This window comes from Manacus vitellinus, unplaced genomic scaffold (assembly GCF_001715985.3).
Source record: "Manacus vitellinus isolate BGI_N305 unplaced genomic scaffold, ASM171598v3 scaffold_8_pilon, whole genome shotgun sequence".
NCBI lineage: Eukaryota > Metazoa > Chordata > Aves > Passeriformes > Pipridae > Manacus > Manacus vitellinus.
Genome location: NW_021940864.1, coordinates 24,439,092 through 24,455,625, shown reverse-complemented (window position 1 = coordinate 24,455,625; position 16,534 = coordinate 24,439,092). Strand labels below are relative to the sequence as shown.

Below are 16,534 nucleotides of genomic sequence, written 5' to 3'. Positions count from 1 at the left end.
GAAGCAGAATGAACATTTTTATGCTGAAATTATGACATTACATCTCTGAGTGGAGAAAAATCTGTTGTCAAACATTTATGTGTATTTCTTTAAAGAGCAAAGTCACACTTTTACAGAACTTCTCAGTTGCTTTTTGGTGCAAGTGAGCTGTGATTGTAGAGGCACACTATTGACATCAACTGAAACTGTGGCCTAAATGAAGGCATCACTTTTCTGTCCATGCAGATGTATTTATCTACATGGATGTTATTTTAACAAAAAAAGCCACTTCACAAATTTTATTTTTTTTAACTAAAAGTTAGAAGACACTTCCAGGTGTAAAAATCAAACAAAATTTCTATATGATCATTTAACAACAATTATTGCGTGATTTTGCATAAACCTTGACCTTTCTAAAAAATGCAGTATTTGATCTTTAGATGTGCATTGGTTTGATAATAAGTCATCACACAACTGCTGACTCACATTTTAATTTAGGGAAGAAATTTTCTTGAGATTACAAAAAAATAAAAAAAACAGTCCTAGGTCTTTGCTATTAATCCAGAGATTTTAATTTTTAGATGAAATGCATGTAATTGGAAATAACTATTATGCTGAAAGGAATCCACATTATTTTGATACAAAATCCATTTATCTGAGAGGCTTTAGGGAATGTAACAAATTTGATCAGGCCAACTCCAATCCCTCAAAACCTCCTCATTCTGTTAGGAGATGAATGAATTACCAGTCCTAACTCTAATGTATTTTAAGGCTAGTTAGAAGACATGGAATAGTGATACTCAAACTAAATGCTTGAGACTAGGAAGTATTTGCATGACTAGGTAGTTATTTAAAAGGAATGATTTAAATGGGTGAAAATTTGCTTATTCCTTTATATTTTCTAATACAGTAAACCTACCATCTATTTGTATGTGAATAATAACTGATCTTAGAATGCCATTTCATAGCTTGAATCTTCATTTTGCCTCAAGGTTTGTTCTAGCCAGGTTGGCAATTAGGGAAAGTCCTAAAACAGAAACATTGATACATGCTGTTAAGTTCAAATGCAGAACATTAAAATTAACATGGAAGCGGAAATGACATTCAGTGTCAGAAGTAACAAATTTGAACGTCTTAAATAATTCAATATAGAGAATATAGTTTAGACAGTTTTAATATAAGTGTGCTTTTTCCTAAAAACACCCCCCCGACCAAACGTTTTTTTTTGCTTTTTAAGTCTTTTGTCTGTAAATATGAAAGAAGGCTACACCCCAACTTAATTCTTCATTGCCATACTAAACAGTAAAATAGTCTTTCTAATTCACATTGCTCATGGCAGTCTTATTTGAAGTTCCTTTATTAAGTTTGTGATTAAAGCAGTTTGGGATTTTTGTTGGTTGTAAACTTTTGGCATAATGTGAATACCAGTCCCTTTCAAAAACAGCCTTGAGTTGCTTAATGATGCTTGTGCTGTTCCCCGCGTCTGCTTGGTTGATAACAAGGCCAGCTCCAGCATTCTGCGTGAAAGCATTTCCTACCCAATCAAAATTACCTACAAGTAAAGGCAGGAATATACAATGAGTTTCTAACATTAAAAACAAAGAACCAAACAAAAAAACCCCATCTCCCTAAAGGCAATCCAGCATGAAACACAATCAGTTCCCAAGGGCAGAGACAGAAATGAGCTTTTTACACTAACAGGAAAGAAAAAACTCCATTACAATACCTTGCATAGTGAAGGTTGTTTCTGGAAGTTTAACAGCTCTAAGCCTTCATAAGAGAAAACAGGTTCTTCTATTTATTCAAAACTAATTTGTTCTTCTTTTTGCATATATTGTGTTATTACTCCATTTACTTTCCTCACCAGCCTTTTCAGTGCCAAGAATGAATTTTTTTTTTGCTGTATAAACAATTTAAAGTTCCAAACCAATAGATCTTTTACAGGTTACCCACTGATAGATACTATTTCAGGAAAGAAAAATAGGAGTTACATTTTTATGTCAGTTATTACCACCTGTGTTGAAATCTAAGGTAACAAATGAGCACTTCAAATCCTGGTGATAGCAAGGCAAAGAGGATAATTGGACTAATGGAAAACTAACTGTTGCAGTTACTTCTTTTTATTTCACTAGAACTGTAAGTATTTTAAATTATATATGTAAAACACATGCAGTATTTTGGAGAAACAATGCTGTTAACTAGAGATCATATTTTAAAATAGTGCCTGAGCATACATAAAACATGAAGGTATCTGAGACATTTATACCCTTTTTTCAGCATTATTTCAGCTACTTCAGCAGAAAATGCTAAGAATTCTAAAGTTGTCAAGGATGGTAAACTGAAGCCTCATTATAAGAGATTTTTTTTCTGTGATTTCAAGTAAAAGATATATCAGGTTCTTAGCATGCATTTGTACTATTTTCACAAAGCTTTGATAATTCCTTTTTTTTATTTATCTGCAGCTAAGAATGCAAGGACAATAGGAAAGAAAAACTCCAATTTGGCTAAGAATTCATGCTGTGTAGATGAGTTCCAAGGTACAGAGATTTGATCTGTCTGTGTGAAGGGATTTAAAATGGAGTGGAAAAATAATGGTTGGGGGGGCTCATAAAACCTTTGGGAGATGAGAGAGGAATGAGCTACAGTATTTGGAGTCAAAATTAAGATTTGGATAGGTTAAAATAGGTGTATGTGTTTAAAGCCCATCAAGGTGGGCTTTCCAGAGTAGATTTTAGTTGTATCTCTATACAACTTGCTGGTGTGTGCATGGGCCGTGCTTCTGGGTTGCAGCCTCTGCCCTTCCCCACTGCCTCTGCCATCATGGGCTATGAGAGCTTTGCAGTGAGTCAGTAAATAAGATCCCTAAAGCATCAAGCTGCAGCATATCAGAATGCATGTTTTCTCTCATGGCTTTTTAAAATTTTATGAGTTGCTTTGTAATTCAATAATGGTTTTCTCATCCTGTGAACTTATGTACAACTCAGATTTTTTAAAAGGTAGTTTTCAGCCTGCATTCAGTGAGCATTTGACTGGTAACAAACTTTTACTAGGTGCCATACAGCAACTTTACTTAAATACACCTTTAGCCCAAAATACCAGTTACACGTGTACCTAATGTTAGGAGGGTGTCTGAAATGCCATTATAGGAAATGCAATAAGACTTCAGAAGATGAGGATGAAAGGCATCTGTACAGTATTTACCAGGATTGACCATAGTAATAACATGGGAAATGGAGAACAGTCCATCTTCACTGGATTGCAGAAACAAGAGAATATGCTAATAATCCAAGTTGTTCCTACTTCATAAATGGTGTTATATTTGTGTTTTCGGTCTGTTTTAAAATACTAAAAGCAGAATGTGTGTTTTGAGAAACTGATTCATAGGGGAAGAAAAGTTTTTAAATGGGAAGGGGCCCAAAGCTCAGTCTTCAACCAGGTTCCAAAGAAATGAAATGTTAACAAATTAATAATGGATTGCTCATCTACAAAGGGGTGTTATTTCAGGCTTTTGGATACTAACTAGAATTTCTTGAGATGTGTTACGTACCGATATATGCAGCTCCATCGGTCACCATATATTTGTTACGATTTAATTTGGGAAGGGAAGTGTTCTTCTGTTCTTTAAGAAAGCATGCACTCTCTTCCTCAAGGTCAAAGAATTTCTGCCATAAAATAGAATGGAGTACAGGTTAATGAGCATTGCTCTATAAGAGACAGAAAAAGTATGGCTTGTTCTCTAATTTTTATTGAAAATGAGTTAGTGCTACAGAACAGCTTGAGTTTTTATAGCCAAACGTTAATTTTATAAAACACTGCACACTGTATTTCCTAGGAAATTCTCACAGGTTATGATACTCTTGCCTTGGCATTCTAAACTATACAAAGTATATGGCTACTGCATGCCAAAAGAAATACAGTACCAGGTAGTAAAGGCAGTGAAATGAACAAAGAACCCCCATCTTTGTGTTCTGCATGGAGCCAGGAGCTTTTCTTTAGCTCGCTTCCTCATTTGTCAAAGGACATTGGGATTTGAAGTCTGCTTCAGGATCCAGATTGGCAGGCACAGCAATAGCTGAGTTAATACCTCTACATCACACATTGCATAGTTTCCAACAGGAAATTTGCCCATTTCAGAAACTTAGAAGCTTCTCAGGATTAAATTTGATATGAAGAGATCAAATTTACCAGGCAACAAGAGGAAAATACATCGATTTTACCCCTGGAGGGTGAAGTCTGAGCAAAATTTATTTGTTTATTTATTTATTTTTCATTTTGGAGCTATATGCATTCCTTTTCTGATTGGTAACAATATATAAGTATTGTTTATTTCAGCAAGAAAACTAATAGCTAAACCTAGATTCCAAAACCTGAGAGAATAACATGATGAAGGTGAAGGTAAATATTTACTGCCTGACTGGAAAACTTTCATTGAACTGACGGTGAGATCCTCAGAACAAACCTAATTCACAATAGATTACCGGTGAAAGTAACTGACTATACAGTGCACACACTCTGGGGTGGAAAAGAATCCATCCCAAAACTCCTTAATCATTCTTAGGGGTCTGTTTTCCACAGTTCATCTCTTAAACCAGTGCTGGGTTTGATATAAACCTTGAACAAATCCTTTTAAGTTACGGAGATGTCTTTCAGAATAATCTTACTAATTTGGAAAACTCAGCTGTCCAACACCAAACTCATTATTGCAATGTAGTGGTCTCTGCAGTACATGACATCATCAGTTCAGTTAACCCAAATGTGGGTGTACACACTGCACACGGGTCCTCAGTTTTACAAAGCATTCTTTACCCAGCTGATAATGTAGGTGGGTTTCAAGCTTGTTTGCAGTAAACTGCTTGACTATTGCAAAATGTGCTGTTACCAATTAACAGCAACACCAGGTTTACGTTTTATACCACTGGTTGCTTCAGAACTGCATATAAATACTCATTCAGAAAGTCTTCTTAATCATGAGTCAAGATCATTACAGTTTGGTTTTCCTTGGAGAACTCTGTTTTAAGTTCTGACCAGATTTATCTGCAATTAGTACTACCAAAGCTAATTAAAATGATTTAGTTGCAGGCAAAAGGTAGAGTAGCCCAGAGGCTGCTGTTTATCTAACACTGTGCTGTAGACTCCATCAGAATCTCTCTCTTCCCATTGGAAAATATACTGGGGTAAATTTTATATTGTCAGAGGTTGTACCAAAACTGCTTAGAAGGACTCTGTCTAAAATACCAAGACCAATCCAGGCTCCTGCTGATTTCAGCGCTACGGAGAGTCTCTGTGCTTGGACTGACGCACATCCCCCCATCTGCCATGATGGAAGTTTATTAGGGCTTGTTGAGAAATATTAGTTGTTTTGTTTAATAATTAAGTTTTAACTAAGTCAGAGTTATAATACTGTGTGATTTAGTATGCTGTTTGCTTAGCTTTACTTGTTTAGCATGAGTAGCTTAGCTAAGATCTGCTGAAGCCTTGGGTCGCAAACTGTGAACTTTCACCTAAATACATGCTTTTGGCTGGAATAATTTTCTTAGTAATTTTCCTAGTAGTTGGTACAGTGCTGTGTTTTGAATTTAGCAGGAGAATAATGCTGATAACACTGATGTCTTAGTTATTGCTAAGCAGAGCCTACTCTAAATCGAGGACTTTTCAGTTTCCTGTGCTCTGCCAACTAAGCACAAGAAGTATAAACTAGAAGATAAGGAGGCTGCAGTTCCACAAGATAAGAAGAGTTAACAGCCTGCTTGCTTGGGCACAGAGAAAGAATACAATAAGGCATTAGAAGACCCCAGACCAAAAATCACCATTGGACCAAGAGGTGTGTGCCAGGCAGGTGAACGGGTGCATAGTCTGTAAGGGTATCAAAGCCCAGGGATTCCCTTGTTTTGGGTCCCTCTCTGGAGGCACACAGCTTGAGGTGTTCCTATTGCTGTACCACTCAATTATTAAATTATTTTTTCCTGGAATCAGATGTTGTGTGAGACTTTACTGAGGTAAACCTAGGGCAAAGAAATTTGTTTAACAGCACCGAAGCATGTTTTTAGTGCATGAGAAATAAATTCAGTATTTTTTCAGAGCAGAAATACTGGATAGCAGTGGGATGCAGTTTTGTGACTGACAGCTATCACAGAGTTGTTACCTTAAAGTTTCTGAATTTTGTATGCCACTCCATGCTTACTTACCTGTATGTGGCATTGTTATGTTCCACACTTAATTTTTGTAATGAGTTCAAATACCAGCAAAATTCCAAAGATAGTGTTTTGAATTTAAAAACTAAGCACAGCAATGCAAACTGTTTGAGTGATTACTTTATAACGGGCATTCAAAAAAATTATTCTATCTAAAAGTCTATTATCTTTTTTTTAAATTAGATTTATATTGTATATTCACAGCTAACTCAGCTGCATGGAGAAATCACACCTTTAATTACAGATTTTTATAATTAATAATAATTACAGCATCACACTTAAAAGATTAGAACAAACCACCTTAGCAGCCATAAAGGAAAGTTTGCTAGATATTATGTCCTTTGACAACATCCAGACTGCAACTGTGTGCCTAAGGAACTGCTCTACAAACATGCACCCACACTGAAAGTATGTACTTGGCAAGCCAGAAATGGGCCTAAATCTTTCTGAAAGGGTCTTAAATTTTTTGATAAAACCAGAAGAAAATGGGCATGTTTTTTCCAGCACAACAAAACTGGAATGAAAACAGCCAGCAGCCATAGGGTATCCATCAGGGGTACCTGCAGCACCTCTTCACAGGGATGCAGATGATACGGTGTGACTAATACTAACATCGCAGGGAATAGTCTAAAACAGGCAAATGGGCAAAGTATTCAATGCTAGGAAACAAAACATAACAAGCTGTCTTCTTGCCAGTATTATGAGACTTAGCAAAAAGTTACATACCTTGATGTAAAAATAGTCAAGCATAATAATAACATAAGCTTAGAGGTGTCAAATTGAGATAGATTGAGCAGATGTGCTGAATTGAGATATCACACATTACTGTGTTGTTTGTATAATAACTTTGTAAGAGAGAAAATTTCAGGCAGGAAAGGACAGAAGCCTTGGAAAAGTAATGTGTTCTCCAGCAATAGCAGAGAAAGCATTAACTCCTTGGGAATATGGACACTGTTAGGAAAACTCATCTGCCCTCACAAACAGAACACACAAATGTCACTTAGATGAGCAAGTGAACCAGCACTGGCATTAAGCAGCACAGTGTAACATTCTCCAACATGCCTTCAGCAAAAGTACTGTGTTAATAATACACTACCTACTGCTAACATTTCATTAATCTTTTCCATTCTTATTTTAGGAGTTCTGAGCTTTAAAATTAAATTAGTGCTTAGGAGCAAAGGTTTCATAGTTATTCATAACACTCTGTTTACTCATAGAGCATTTCTGTCTTTCTGAGAATTAGTGAAAGGTTCAGTTTTACCTTCCTCTTACCTGAGCAGGAATACACCTGCACAACTCAAACATAGATTCATGTGGAGGCTCAAGAATAACTTGTGCTGTGGATACACATCTGTTCCATGCCAGTCCATTGTGGCTTCCAGTTGTCTAAAGACATTTTGTTCTAGGTCCTACTTTCTGTGGGCCCTTCAAAAATACACTCTGTTCAGCATTGCATCCAACAGAGCCGGCCCCTTTCTACTGCTTGAGAGTTAGACTAGGCATTTGTGCACAGAAGATGCATTTATGGGTCAAGTGCACAAAACTTAAGGAGTACAGGAATTAAGGTCCCAAGAAGTACAATGGTGAGCTTTTCACCTTGAGCTTACCCTTTATCATTCAAGCTTTAATTTCATCACCACCAGTGGTTCACTGCATAGGACAGAGCTCCCTGACTGAGCAGCAGTTCGGTGTGCAGTTTATTCCTTGTCATTTGGCCGTGTGCTTATAGCATTTATTTAGTTCTCAAAAATAGCTTTCTCCATGCAAGTTCTTCCCAGTGATCATTTTCTTCAGAGTACTTCTATTGAATTTGCACTCTTGAAACAGTTTCAGTTGACTCCAGTAATAATTAATGCTTATGTGAATTGCACTCTCAGATGCTGAGAAATGCATGAGGGACTTTAGCGTTTTCTAACTGCATTGACATTTTTGTCCAGTATTATCAAAGTTTTGTGGCAAAAGGAAAAGAAAAAAATCCCTGCTTCTAGATAGAGCACATTGTTACAACTCAGTGTTCACAACTAGGAAACCATGCCTTGCAGTCCCTGTCATCCCTGACCTCCACAGCAGACTGGAAAATTCATACACAGTGGCTGGCTTTGATCAGGATGCTGCTAAGTGAAATAGGGTTGCAGTGCCCTGTTTCTAACTATGTGCTTGCAGTTAGGCCATACCAAAACTTCTATTGGCCTGGTCAGAGACCACGTGAAATTAGGAAGTGATTCCCATCTAACTGAATTTACGTCTGCATTGCCTTCTCTAAGATGACCCTGTACCTCAGGCTGCTGCCGTTGGCAAACCAGTGTACCCTGTAGCTGCAGACAGCCATTAGCACTCACCGGAAACTTTAAAACTGAACTGGTCTTTCCATAGAGATTAAAAAAAAAAAAAAAAAAAAGGAAAACAGTCACAACAAGGCATATCGCAGGGATCAGAAGCTAAATGAAAAAGTTACTGAATATGCTTTGTAGCACTTGGATATATTATTCCCAAAAGCACAGTACAACAGGGGGATAGGAGGTCATGTGGTGTGTATGTGTGTGACATTTTGGTAGAACAATATAGAGGTATTTGGACAGCTTAGCAATTTTAATTATAATTTCAATCAGAATTTGTAACAAGTTTATCTTAAAATTTCAGTGATCTTGTATATAAACACATACATTGCATGTCTGCATGACAGTACAGAGTTTAGTTTGACTTTATGTTTTCTCATAGCCAAAGCAGAACCAAAAGGGAAAAGCAGAACTTTCCAGTAATTCAAGAGATTTAAGTTTAGTTTTACGTTGTTAACCTATTCCTTCTCCATACACGCACATAGTTTTGTTTCCCTTTGATCCTGGCTATAACAGATGAATATGAAAGAAACACAGCTTTAAAAAAACCGTTGCTCATCTGATATGTTTTTTGAATTAAAAGAATATTGAGATGGAGCCTATGGCACAGTTTTCAGCCAAAATCAAATAGATACCAGCAAACTCTGAGCCTTGGCCTATTACTCATACCAAGGTTTATTTAAGGCAGTGACTTACCTAGAGTGGGGAACATGTGATGCACAGCAGAGGTAATTGAGGTGTGTTGTACCTTTACAAACTATCTATACCTGGGGTGGTCTTATTTTTTTTACTGGAACTTGTATTTGTATTTTCTAACTGCAGATACTCTAGCTAGTCTATCTACCCAGAATACATGTCTAGAAGTAATTTTTTTTAACTTTTAGCATGTAGTTTTTGAGAAGATAAATTCTGTACAAAGGATTTTACCTGCTGAAAATAGATGGAAATGGATATAAGACTATTGAGCATTAGGTGCCACTTAAATAAAAAATAATTTTGAATCCATAAGTAGAATTTTGGTGATAAATATGAAACAAGCTAGAACTTATTCAAAACTGAAGCAGCTTAAGCAGTGTCAGCCATGTATGGGGGTTTTTGACTTAAAATCACACTTTATGCTGCTTTTTGACTTAGGAAACTTGTAATAACAACATATGTTATAAGAAAAATTCTAGATATGCATAAATACCACTTAGTGTGTATAAAATATAGTACTTGTTCTTTAGAGTTGTCAATTTCAAAAAGCCAGAATGATTAAGTGGATTATCAGTTTAAGAAATCCAAATAATTCAGATTATTTGAGAGAGTTACCTGAAAAAAACCACCAAAACAAAAAAAAACCACACACCAAAAAAAAAAAAAGAAATTGAATCAAGATAGCTGATTTCTCAATTTCATAAAAATGAACTGTAGCAAACTGAAAGTACTTACCATATTCTCTGTTCTCTAATACAAATGTAATATATATGGTATTTCTCACCTTCCTGTACTGCATGTTTAATGTGGCCACATAATGGTTGTTCTAGTCTTCACAAGTCTGAATTTGTAGTCTGAATTTAATGTAAAATCTTCATTATTTTTTCCCATACTTTGCACTTGACTGAAGGAAAAGTTGATGCTTACACAGCTGAACAGTAAGGTTACATGAATCCAAACTAAAACTTATTTTTGTACTGTCTGATTTACTCTTATCAGACAGTATAAACATGACCTATGACTATGGCTCACTCTGTTAGCTTTGCTTTGAAAGACCAGATGTAGTGTTTTAAACGGGCTGTCCACCACACAGACTACCTTTTGACATCAATCTATTTTCCTCTCTTAATTTCTATTTCTGTTACTACTAGGAGTAAATTGAGTTCATTATATTATATTTCCTATGCTATTTAATTAAACTCAAAGACTTTAATACTAAGAGAAAATGCTTCTCAGTTGTTTTCTTCATTCTTTTTTTTGGGGGGGGAATATCTTTCAAAGCAATATGGATTATACTTACAACTTTCAAACTACAGCTTGGAACTTCAGTGCAAATAGCTTTCAGAGATGAAACAAAGTTAAAAGTAAGGGGGTCTGTGTCTCTTGAGAAACTTATGAGAAGTCGTACTTTAATACTTCGTAATACTAACGCTTCTCTTATCTTCCCATCTAAATATGGCCAGTACCTGTGGAGAAAGAATACAATATATTCAGAGAAATTTAAAAAAAAAAAATCGGATTTTTATGCATCTAAGCCTAGACATTATAGAGAAAACAAATCCACACGTGAATTTCATTTTCTATCCACTGAAGGAATGCTGTTCTTATTTAAAGGGATTCTCACTAAACAGATCTGCCAGCATCCCTTTTTCTGTCATTCAGCTCTGTACCAAAACTGTCACTGTCACAGTAGAGAAAGTGAGACTGTGGGTGAGTGAGTACATCTTCCACCTGTGTATGTGCCAAGACACTTTCACAAAACACAGGTGCTTTGTCCACCGCTGGTTGGGAGAGTTGCTCCCGTGTCCTTCCCTGCGCGGCCGGAGCAGCAGCACAAGGAGCCACAACTAGAGGGCGCTGCTGACCAGCCCAGACACAGGGACAGAAGGCTTTTCTGAGGGTTGCGCAAGGGAACTGGATCACCGGATCTATTCCTGAGTGCTGTCCTTTTTTCCCCCTATGAACTGGTACCGTACAGGCTGGGGACTGGAATGCCTTCTGTAATTTCTTCCTTGGAAAACTGAGAGCTGCTATGCAGGGTGCCCGTGTCCTTCAGGAGCAGATGAGATGGGTGCTTAAGGAAGATGCTACTTTTTTTCCTGATCAGGATTGCAGAAATTCTGCCATGAATGGGACACTGGCTTCCATGATGCTATTCTCACAATTGTTAGCTTTGTGTTCCTGACCTTTGGTGGGAGCAGGTCAGGAAAGGGAGAATTAGACAAAGAAAATGTATGTTATCGTCATTCCAGCAGCATCAAGTCATGGGGGCTAATGAATCTGAGCTCTACAATGCCAGAAAATAACTTCTAAGTGAGAACTGACAAGGAGCTGACAAGGTAGAAGCTGTGGCAGTGCCTTGAACACAAAGCCATGCTGTAGGAAGAAGAAACACTGAAGAATTCACACAGGTGGCTTCCCTGGATCTCCCTAATCCAGTAGATCTGAATTCTTTCAGCATGAGAATAAAGTAAGGAGGAGTACAGGAGATAACATCAACTGCAACACTGTAATGGTTCTACATATTGAGATCCTTTCTAACATAAAGGAGAAGCGGGAGGAATACCCGTTTATCAGTAGGAACTGAGGTTCCTACAGCACTGCCCATGATTCTTTCACTATGATGGAGACTGTACATAGTTTATTGGAAACACTCTTCCATACACTTGAAACAGCTTATGCTTGATATCAGTCAAACGATTGTTATTTTTTGAGAAATTTGAACAAAACATCTCTAAATATGCAAAACTGGAAAAAAACCCACTTAACCACATGCTTAGTTTGTCTCAACTGTGTTTAAATAAAGAGCATAGAAGAAATGGCAAGCTTTGCTAGATTCTCAATTCATTGTGAATGTTTTCAGGAGCTGGAGGGACCAAGGGATACTTTCCTTCTGAGTTGGATGGTTTTGTTGCACTGTGGCTCCAGTTTTGGGCAACGAGTGCTTTATAATGGTCCGTACAAACAGGCTGTTTAAAAATTACATGGTGGTTTTTTTTTGTTTTAGCAACTCTCAGTTAACCAAAAAGTGATATAATTCAAATGTAATCTGTGCTGAATTTGGAATTTTTCCTTATATGTGTATATCAATAAAATAATGACATCTCCCACACTATATACAAGAACTCACAATATATTATTTCTCTCTTACACACACTCTGTCTTTCTCTCTCTCTCATGTTGAATATCTATGATACTCATAAAATGCCAGTAGCTGTGGTCTCAAGATAGGGAATATAGTAGTGTAAGAAATAGGATTCATGTATAAGCAGACTTGTATTCCTGGGTCCCAGTCCAGATGGTCAGACTAGACAATTTCTGATCTCCTTCAACAGGCAGATCCAAAGCTCAGGACCCAGAACTGGAATTGTCTTCTTAGGTCCCAATTCTGCTCCCATTTAAGTCAATGGCGGAACTCTCACTGATTTCAATAAGAGCAGAATTGGGCCCCAAGAAATTGTTCCACAGTAGTAACTAATCTCCTGTGGGTTCATTTTCTCCAGCAGACCTTATTGGCATTATGATAACCAGCTAGTCCTGGACATGGACACTCACCGTTTAGCATTGGTGTCAATGACGATTGGCAAGTAGTCCATGACAGCTATGTATACAAACTGCTTGGCATCATCGATAACACTGTATATAGCTTCAATATCCAGGACTCTGTCCTTTGGGCAGAAGAGTTTAGGTGAATTCTGTGAAAGGAAAAGTTATTATTAAGGGAGAACTTCAACTGTCCTGCTAGAATACTCAAAGCTACAAAGAAGAGGTATTTGCTTACTTGCTCCTCAAAAGCCTCACCAATTAGATGTAACTGTGGGTAAACTGCAGAAGACACAACTTCAAAAATTAGGTCTATTATGTTAGTTCTATTTAAAGTTCCTCACTGTTTACTCAGGCACTGTTGCAGGGAGATGCTGCACTTTTGCAAGAAACTTATCTTTAAAACCTAGCTTCAGGTATAAATTACCCAGCACTGAACCAGTAGGTGGTAAGCCCATATTTCAGCTTTTCTGCCTTGTATCAAGGGTTGTCAAAGGTGTCAGGCAGCAAAGTGAAGCCAGCAGAAATTGCCCATCTGTGGCAGACAGGCCCAGGACTTTCTACTCTTCTGCACAAGCAGGAAGAGGAAAGTGCAGCCACCTGTCAAGTTGTTCGCAGGCAGCACCGTTCCTGGGAGAGAGGTTGTTGAAGGCACTTTATCCAGCTGGAGCAGGTGCCACTTGTCTTTTTCTTAACAGCTGGCCCTACCAGATTGCTGCCCTCCTACTGCTGTATCACCTTCTCACCTTTGTTACTTGCTTGGGTCGCAGATGACACCCAGACTGGTATGTTTCCTTTAGGGACAGATCCAGGGATTTTTATTAGTCTTTATTTCAATACACTGCCTGTCACAGTGGTTTCTTAATAACTGACTGGTGTTCTTAAGGATTTACAACAACTAAGTAGAGAAAATACTAGAAAATTAACTGAACCAAGATTTCAAGACCAATATTCCAGATCCATTCCTGAACACTAAAAGAAACAACCAAAACCTCTTACACTTTATAAGCGAGTTTGGAAGATGATTTTGTTGCTAAGTAACGCTAAGCAATGATTCCCAAGTAAAACAAAAAAATTCAATGACTGTGTGTCATGGTTGTTTTATACAGCACAAACATTGAAAGTGAAATATATTTTCAAAGAATGAATTTTTAGTCAAGAAAAAAAGTGTTAAGTGATTTAAATATAGTTAAATGTATAAATATAGCCTTTTTTCAGGAAGGAAGAACCAGCCCAAGTGGGCTGTGGTTACAAATTCAGGTAGCTCTTGGAGTTGGACTTCAATGATCTGAGCTTCTGAGTACCAGCGAGTCCTTCCTTTTGTTTTGTGAAGTGAAATTTCAAGAGAAGAGGTTTCTATTACCCTCAGGAATGGAAGGGAAAGGAAAAGAAAATATAAATCACAGGGAGGAAGTGAACACTCTGAAAACTGCAAAAAACCAGGTTTTGTAGAGTCTTTCTCCAGCTGTCTTTGTCTAGGATCCTGGATTCCTTAAACTTGGCCTTAACCAGCTTTCCATTCTGTATGCCGCTTCAGGACTGACTTTCAGCAGTATTTCTCCACTTCTTACAGATTGCTTAGAAAGGAGTAGGATTTAATTCAACAGCGCATTTGCTAACTGTCCAACAGCCAGTCTCTCATTTAAGCTAGTCCTTAAGGTTCTCCAGATCAATGGAAGTGTCCATATTTTCAAACAGCTATTAATTCTGGTTGTCTTAGGCACTTCCAGGTTTTCACTCCAAAATAGTTCTCTGTCTCTCCAGTGATTGTAGGAGTATGAAAAATCCTGGACAGTGGAAAACTGCCTGGCTCCCAGCAGGTGAAGGTAAACCCTGCCCTGTATTAACCACTCATCTGCACCAACGTCCTGTGCTAGTGGCTGTACAACTTAACAGTGTGCTACATGTCTTGTGTTCTTTTAGACGTAACTGGTTATAAAGCAATGAGGGTTTTGCGCATTGTTTGGTAAAGAATGGAAAGTAACTCTTAGCAACTGCATTAAATTCCTGATTTTGAAGAGGTTGTTTATACTCATGTAATTACCTCCAAAATGAGAGACACTCCACATCTTTCATCATCTCTATCTCAGTGTGTACTTTTTTCCAGTTTTGCTACATGGCTGCTGAGGTGGAGGACTGCTCCATTTCTTTCCATTAAAAGTACATGCACAGACAGTGCTTCCATGAGGATCACTGCTTGAAGTTTTAAAATGTCATTTAAAAATAAAGCTGAAGTAGATGATGTTGTACAGAAGTACAAATGCTTTCAATGGAACAGGGTGAATCCTTGTAAATTACATAGATAAAAATGCAAGCTCTGATATCAAGCTTACCCTGTATTATTGTCTATGTCTGATTAACAGTTCATTTACTCCTAAGTAATTCATGTTCTATCTACTAGTGTAAATAAAAGAATCTAATTTGAAGGGCTTCCCTATCATTTTTCAACACAAGCGGAAAAGTGGTGAACATTACAGAGAAAGGGAAAAAGAATAACACTCAAATGAAACCCTGCAGCATCTTCAGTCCTGGCAAACGGCATGTATGAAAAATGTCACAGAAATCAGAATAAAAAAAAAATACTCTGATTTGTCAAATTTCCAGGTCTTCCAAAAATCTGATGGGTTAAATAAGTTTCTTCTCTTCCCTCCGTCTCTGCAACTCATTTCAGAACTTACCGACACAAAAGCTTCTGATTTTGTCTCGTTCAGCTGCAGTGTCAGTTTATTTTGAGTATCGTACACTCCATATAGTCTCTTAGACCAATTCGGAGGTATTTTATTCTTGTATCTTAATGAGCTATACAAGGCAAATATCCTCTGCAAATCCAGGACCAGGCAGCTGCAGTTGTATACAATGACGCCAAGTTCCTTCATCTGTGAAATTAAAAGTTATATAGTTAGTGATATTTTGGCTGACAGATCTGTGCAAGTATGCAGCAAGAACGTAAGAGTCCCTGAGAAGTACTCTTCCAGAAGTGGGCCTTGAGCTCATCAACATTACTGCCAGCTGCAAGAAAGTTCCTTCCAATACTCCTCTAAAGGCAAACACACAAGCTCTATCTTCAAAAGCCAAGAGGAGGCAAAAGCTGTAACAGGATTTGCACATTCAGTGCATGACTGAGCTGCATGTCATAATAGAATATAAGACACTTCATGGATGGACACAATTTTGAAGTGACACCATGTTTGTTATAGGTGTTGCTCAAGGTTTTACTCTGGGCTAGAGTGGTTTTTATTTATTCTTTTTATATTTTATTTAGAGAAAAGACAGCCTTTCTTCTGGGTTATGTAATAGCACACATTATCAGTGATAGCTTCTTACTTCGGGAACAGTTTGTTTTCTGTTAGTTCTGCAAAAGGTGAAGGAAATGGATTGAGGTTATTTTGCTGCTGGAGAAGGAATGATACTCCAGCTTCAAATAAAAGGATGAAATAACAGGTGTTTAACACTATCAGTAGCTAAATTTACTTTGCTATTAAATACACTGTGATCCAGTAAATAGTATACCCAATTAGGACATCAAGAGGTTGGGTTCTTGCCTCCCCCATTGCTATGATATAGTACCTCACCTAGGGTACCCCAAATTTCTGGGTGTCAATTTCTTCACATGTTAAAAGGGAGATAATGACACTCATCTCTCATGAAAAGTACTCTGTAAGCATCAACATTCTCATGTATAAATTATGAGGAAAAATAGTTCAAGTAAATATAGACATCAGAGTACAATTAAATTTTTTAGCCTTCTACAGACAGTTGTCTTCTCCTACAGTCTCACTTCTTCATTTA

General features: G+C 37.4%; 1 protein-coding gene across 1 annotated transcript in view; it reads right to left on the bottom strand.

Moving 5' to 3' along the window:
• Positions 1-1,208: 1,208 nt before the first annotated feature.
• PLD5 (phospholipase D family member 5) overlaps positions 1,209-16,534 on the bottom strand; it is a 171,589-nt gene continuing 156,263 nt past the window's right edge. The window contains exons 6-10 of the mRNA XM_018085375.1: positions 15,424-15,621; positions 12,758-12,897; positions 10,503-10,668; positions 3,527-3,641; positions 1,209-1,531 (exon numbers count right to left, since the gene is read on the bottom strand). Coding sequence (XP_017940864.1) covers positions 1,296-1,531; positions 3,527-3,641; positions 10,503-10,668; positions 12,758-12,897; positions 15,424-15,621 — 855 coding nt within the window. The 3' untranslated portion in view covers positions 1,209-1,295. The remainder of the gene's footprint in view (positions 1,532-3,526; positions 3,642-10,502; positions 10,669-12,757; positions 12,898-15,423; positions 15,622-16,534) is intronic.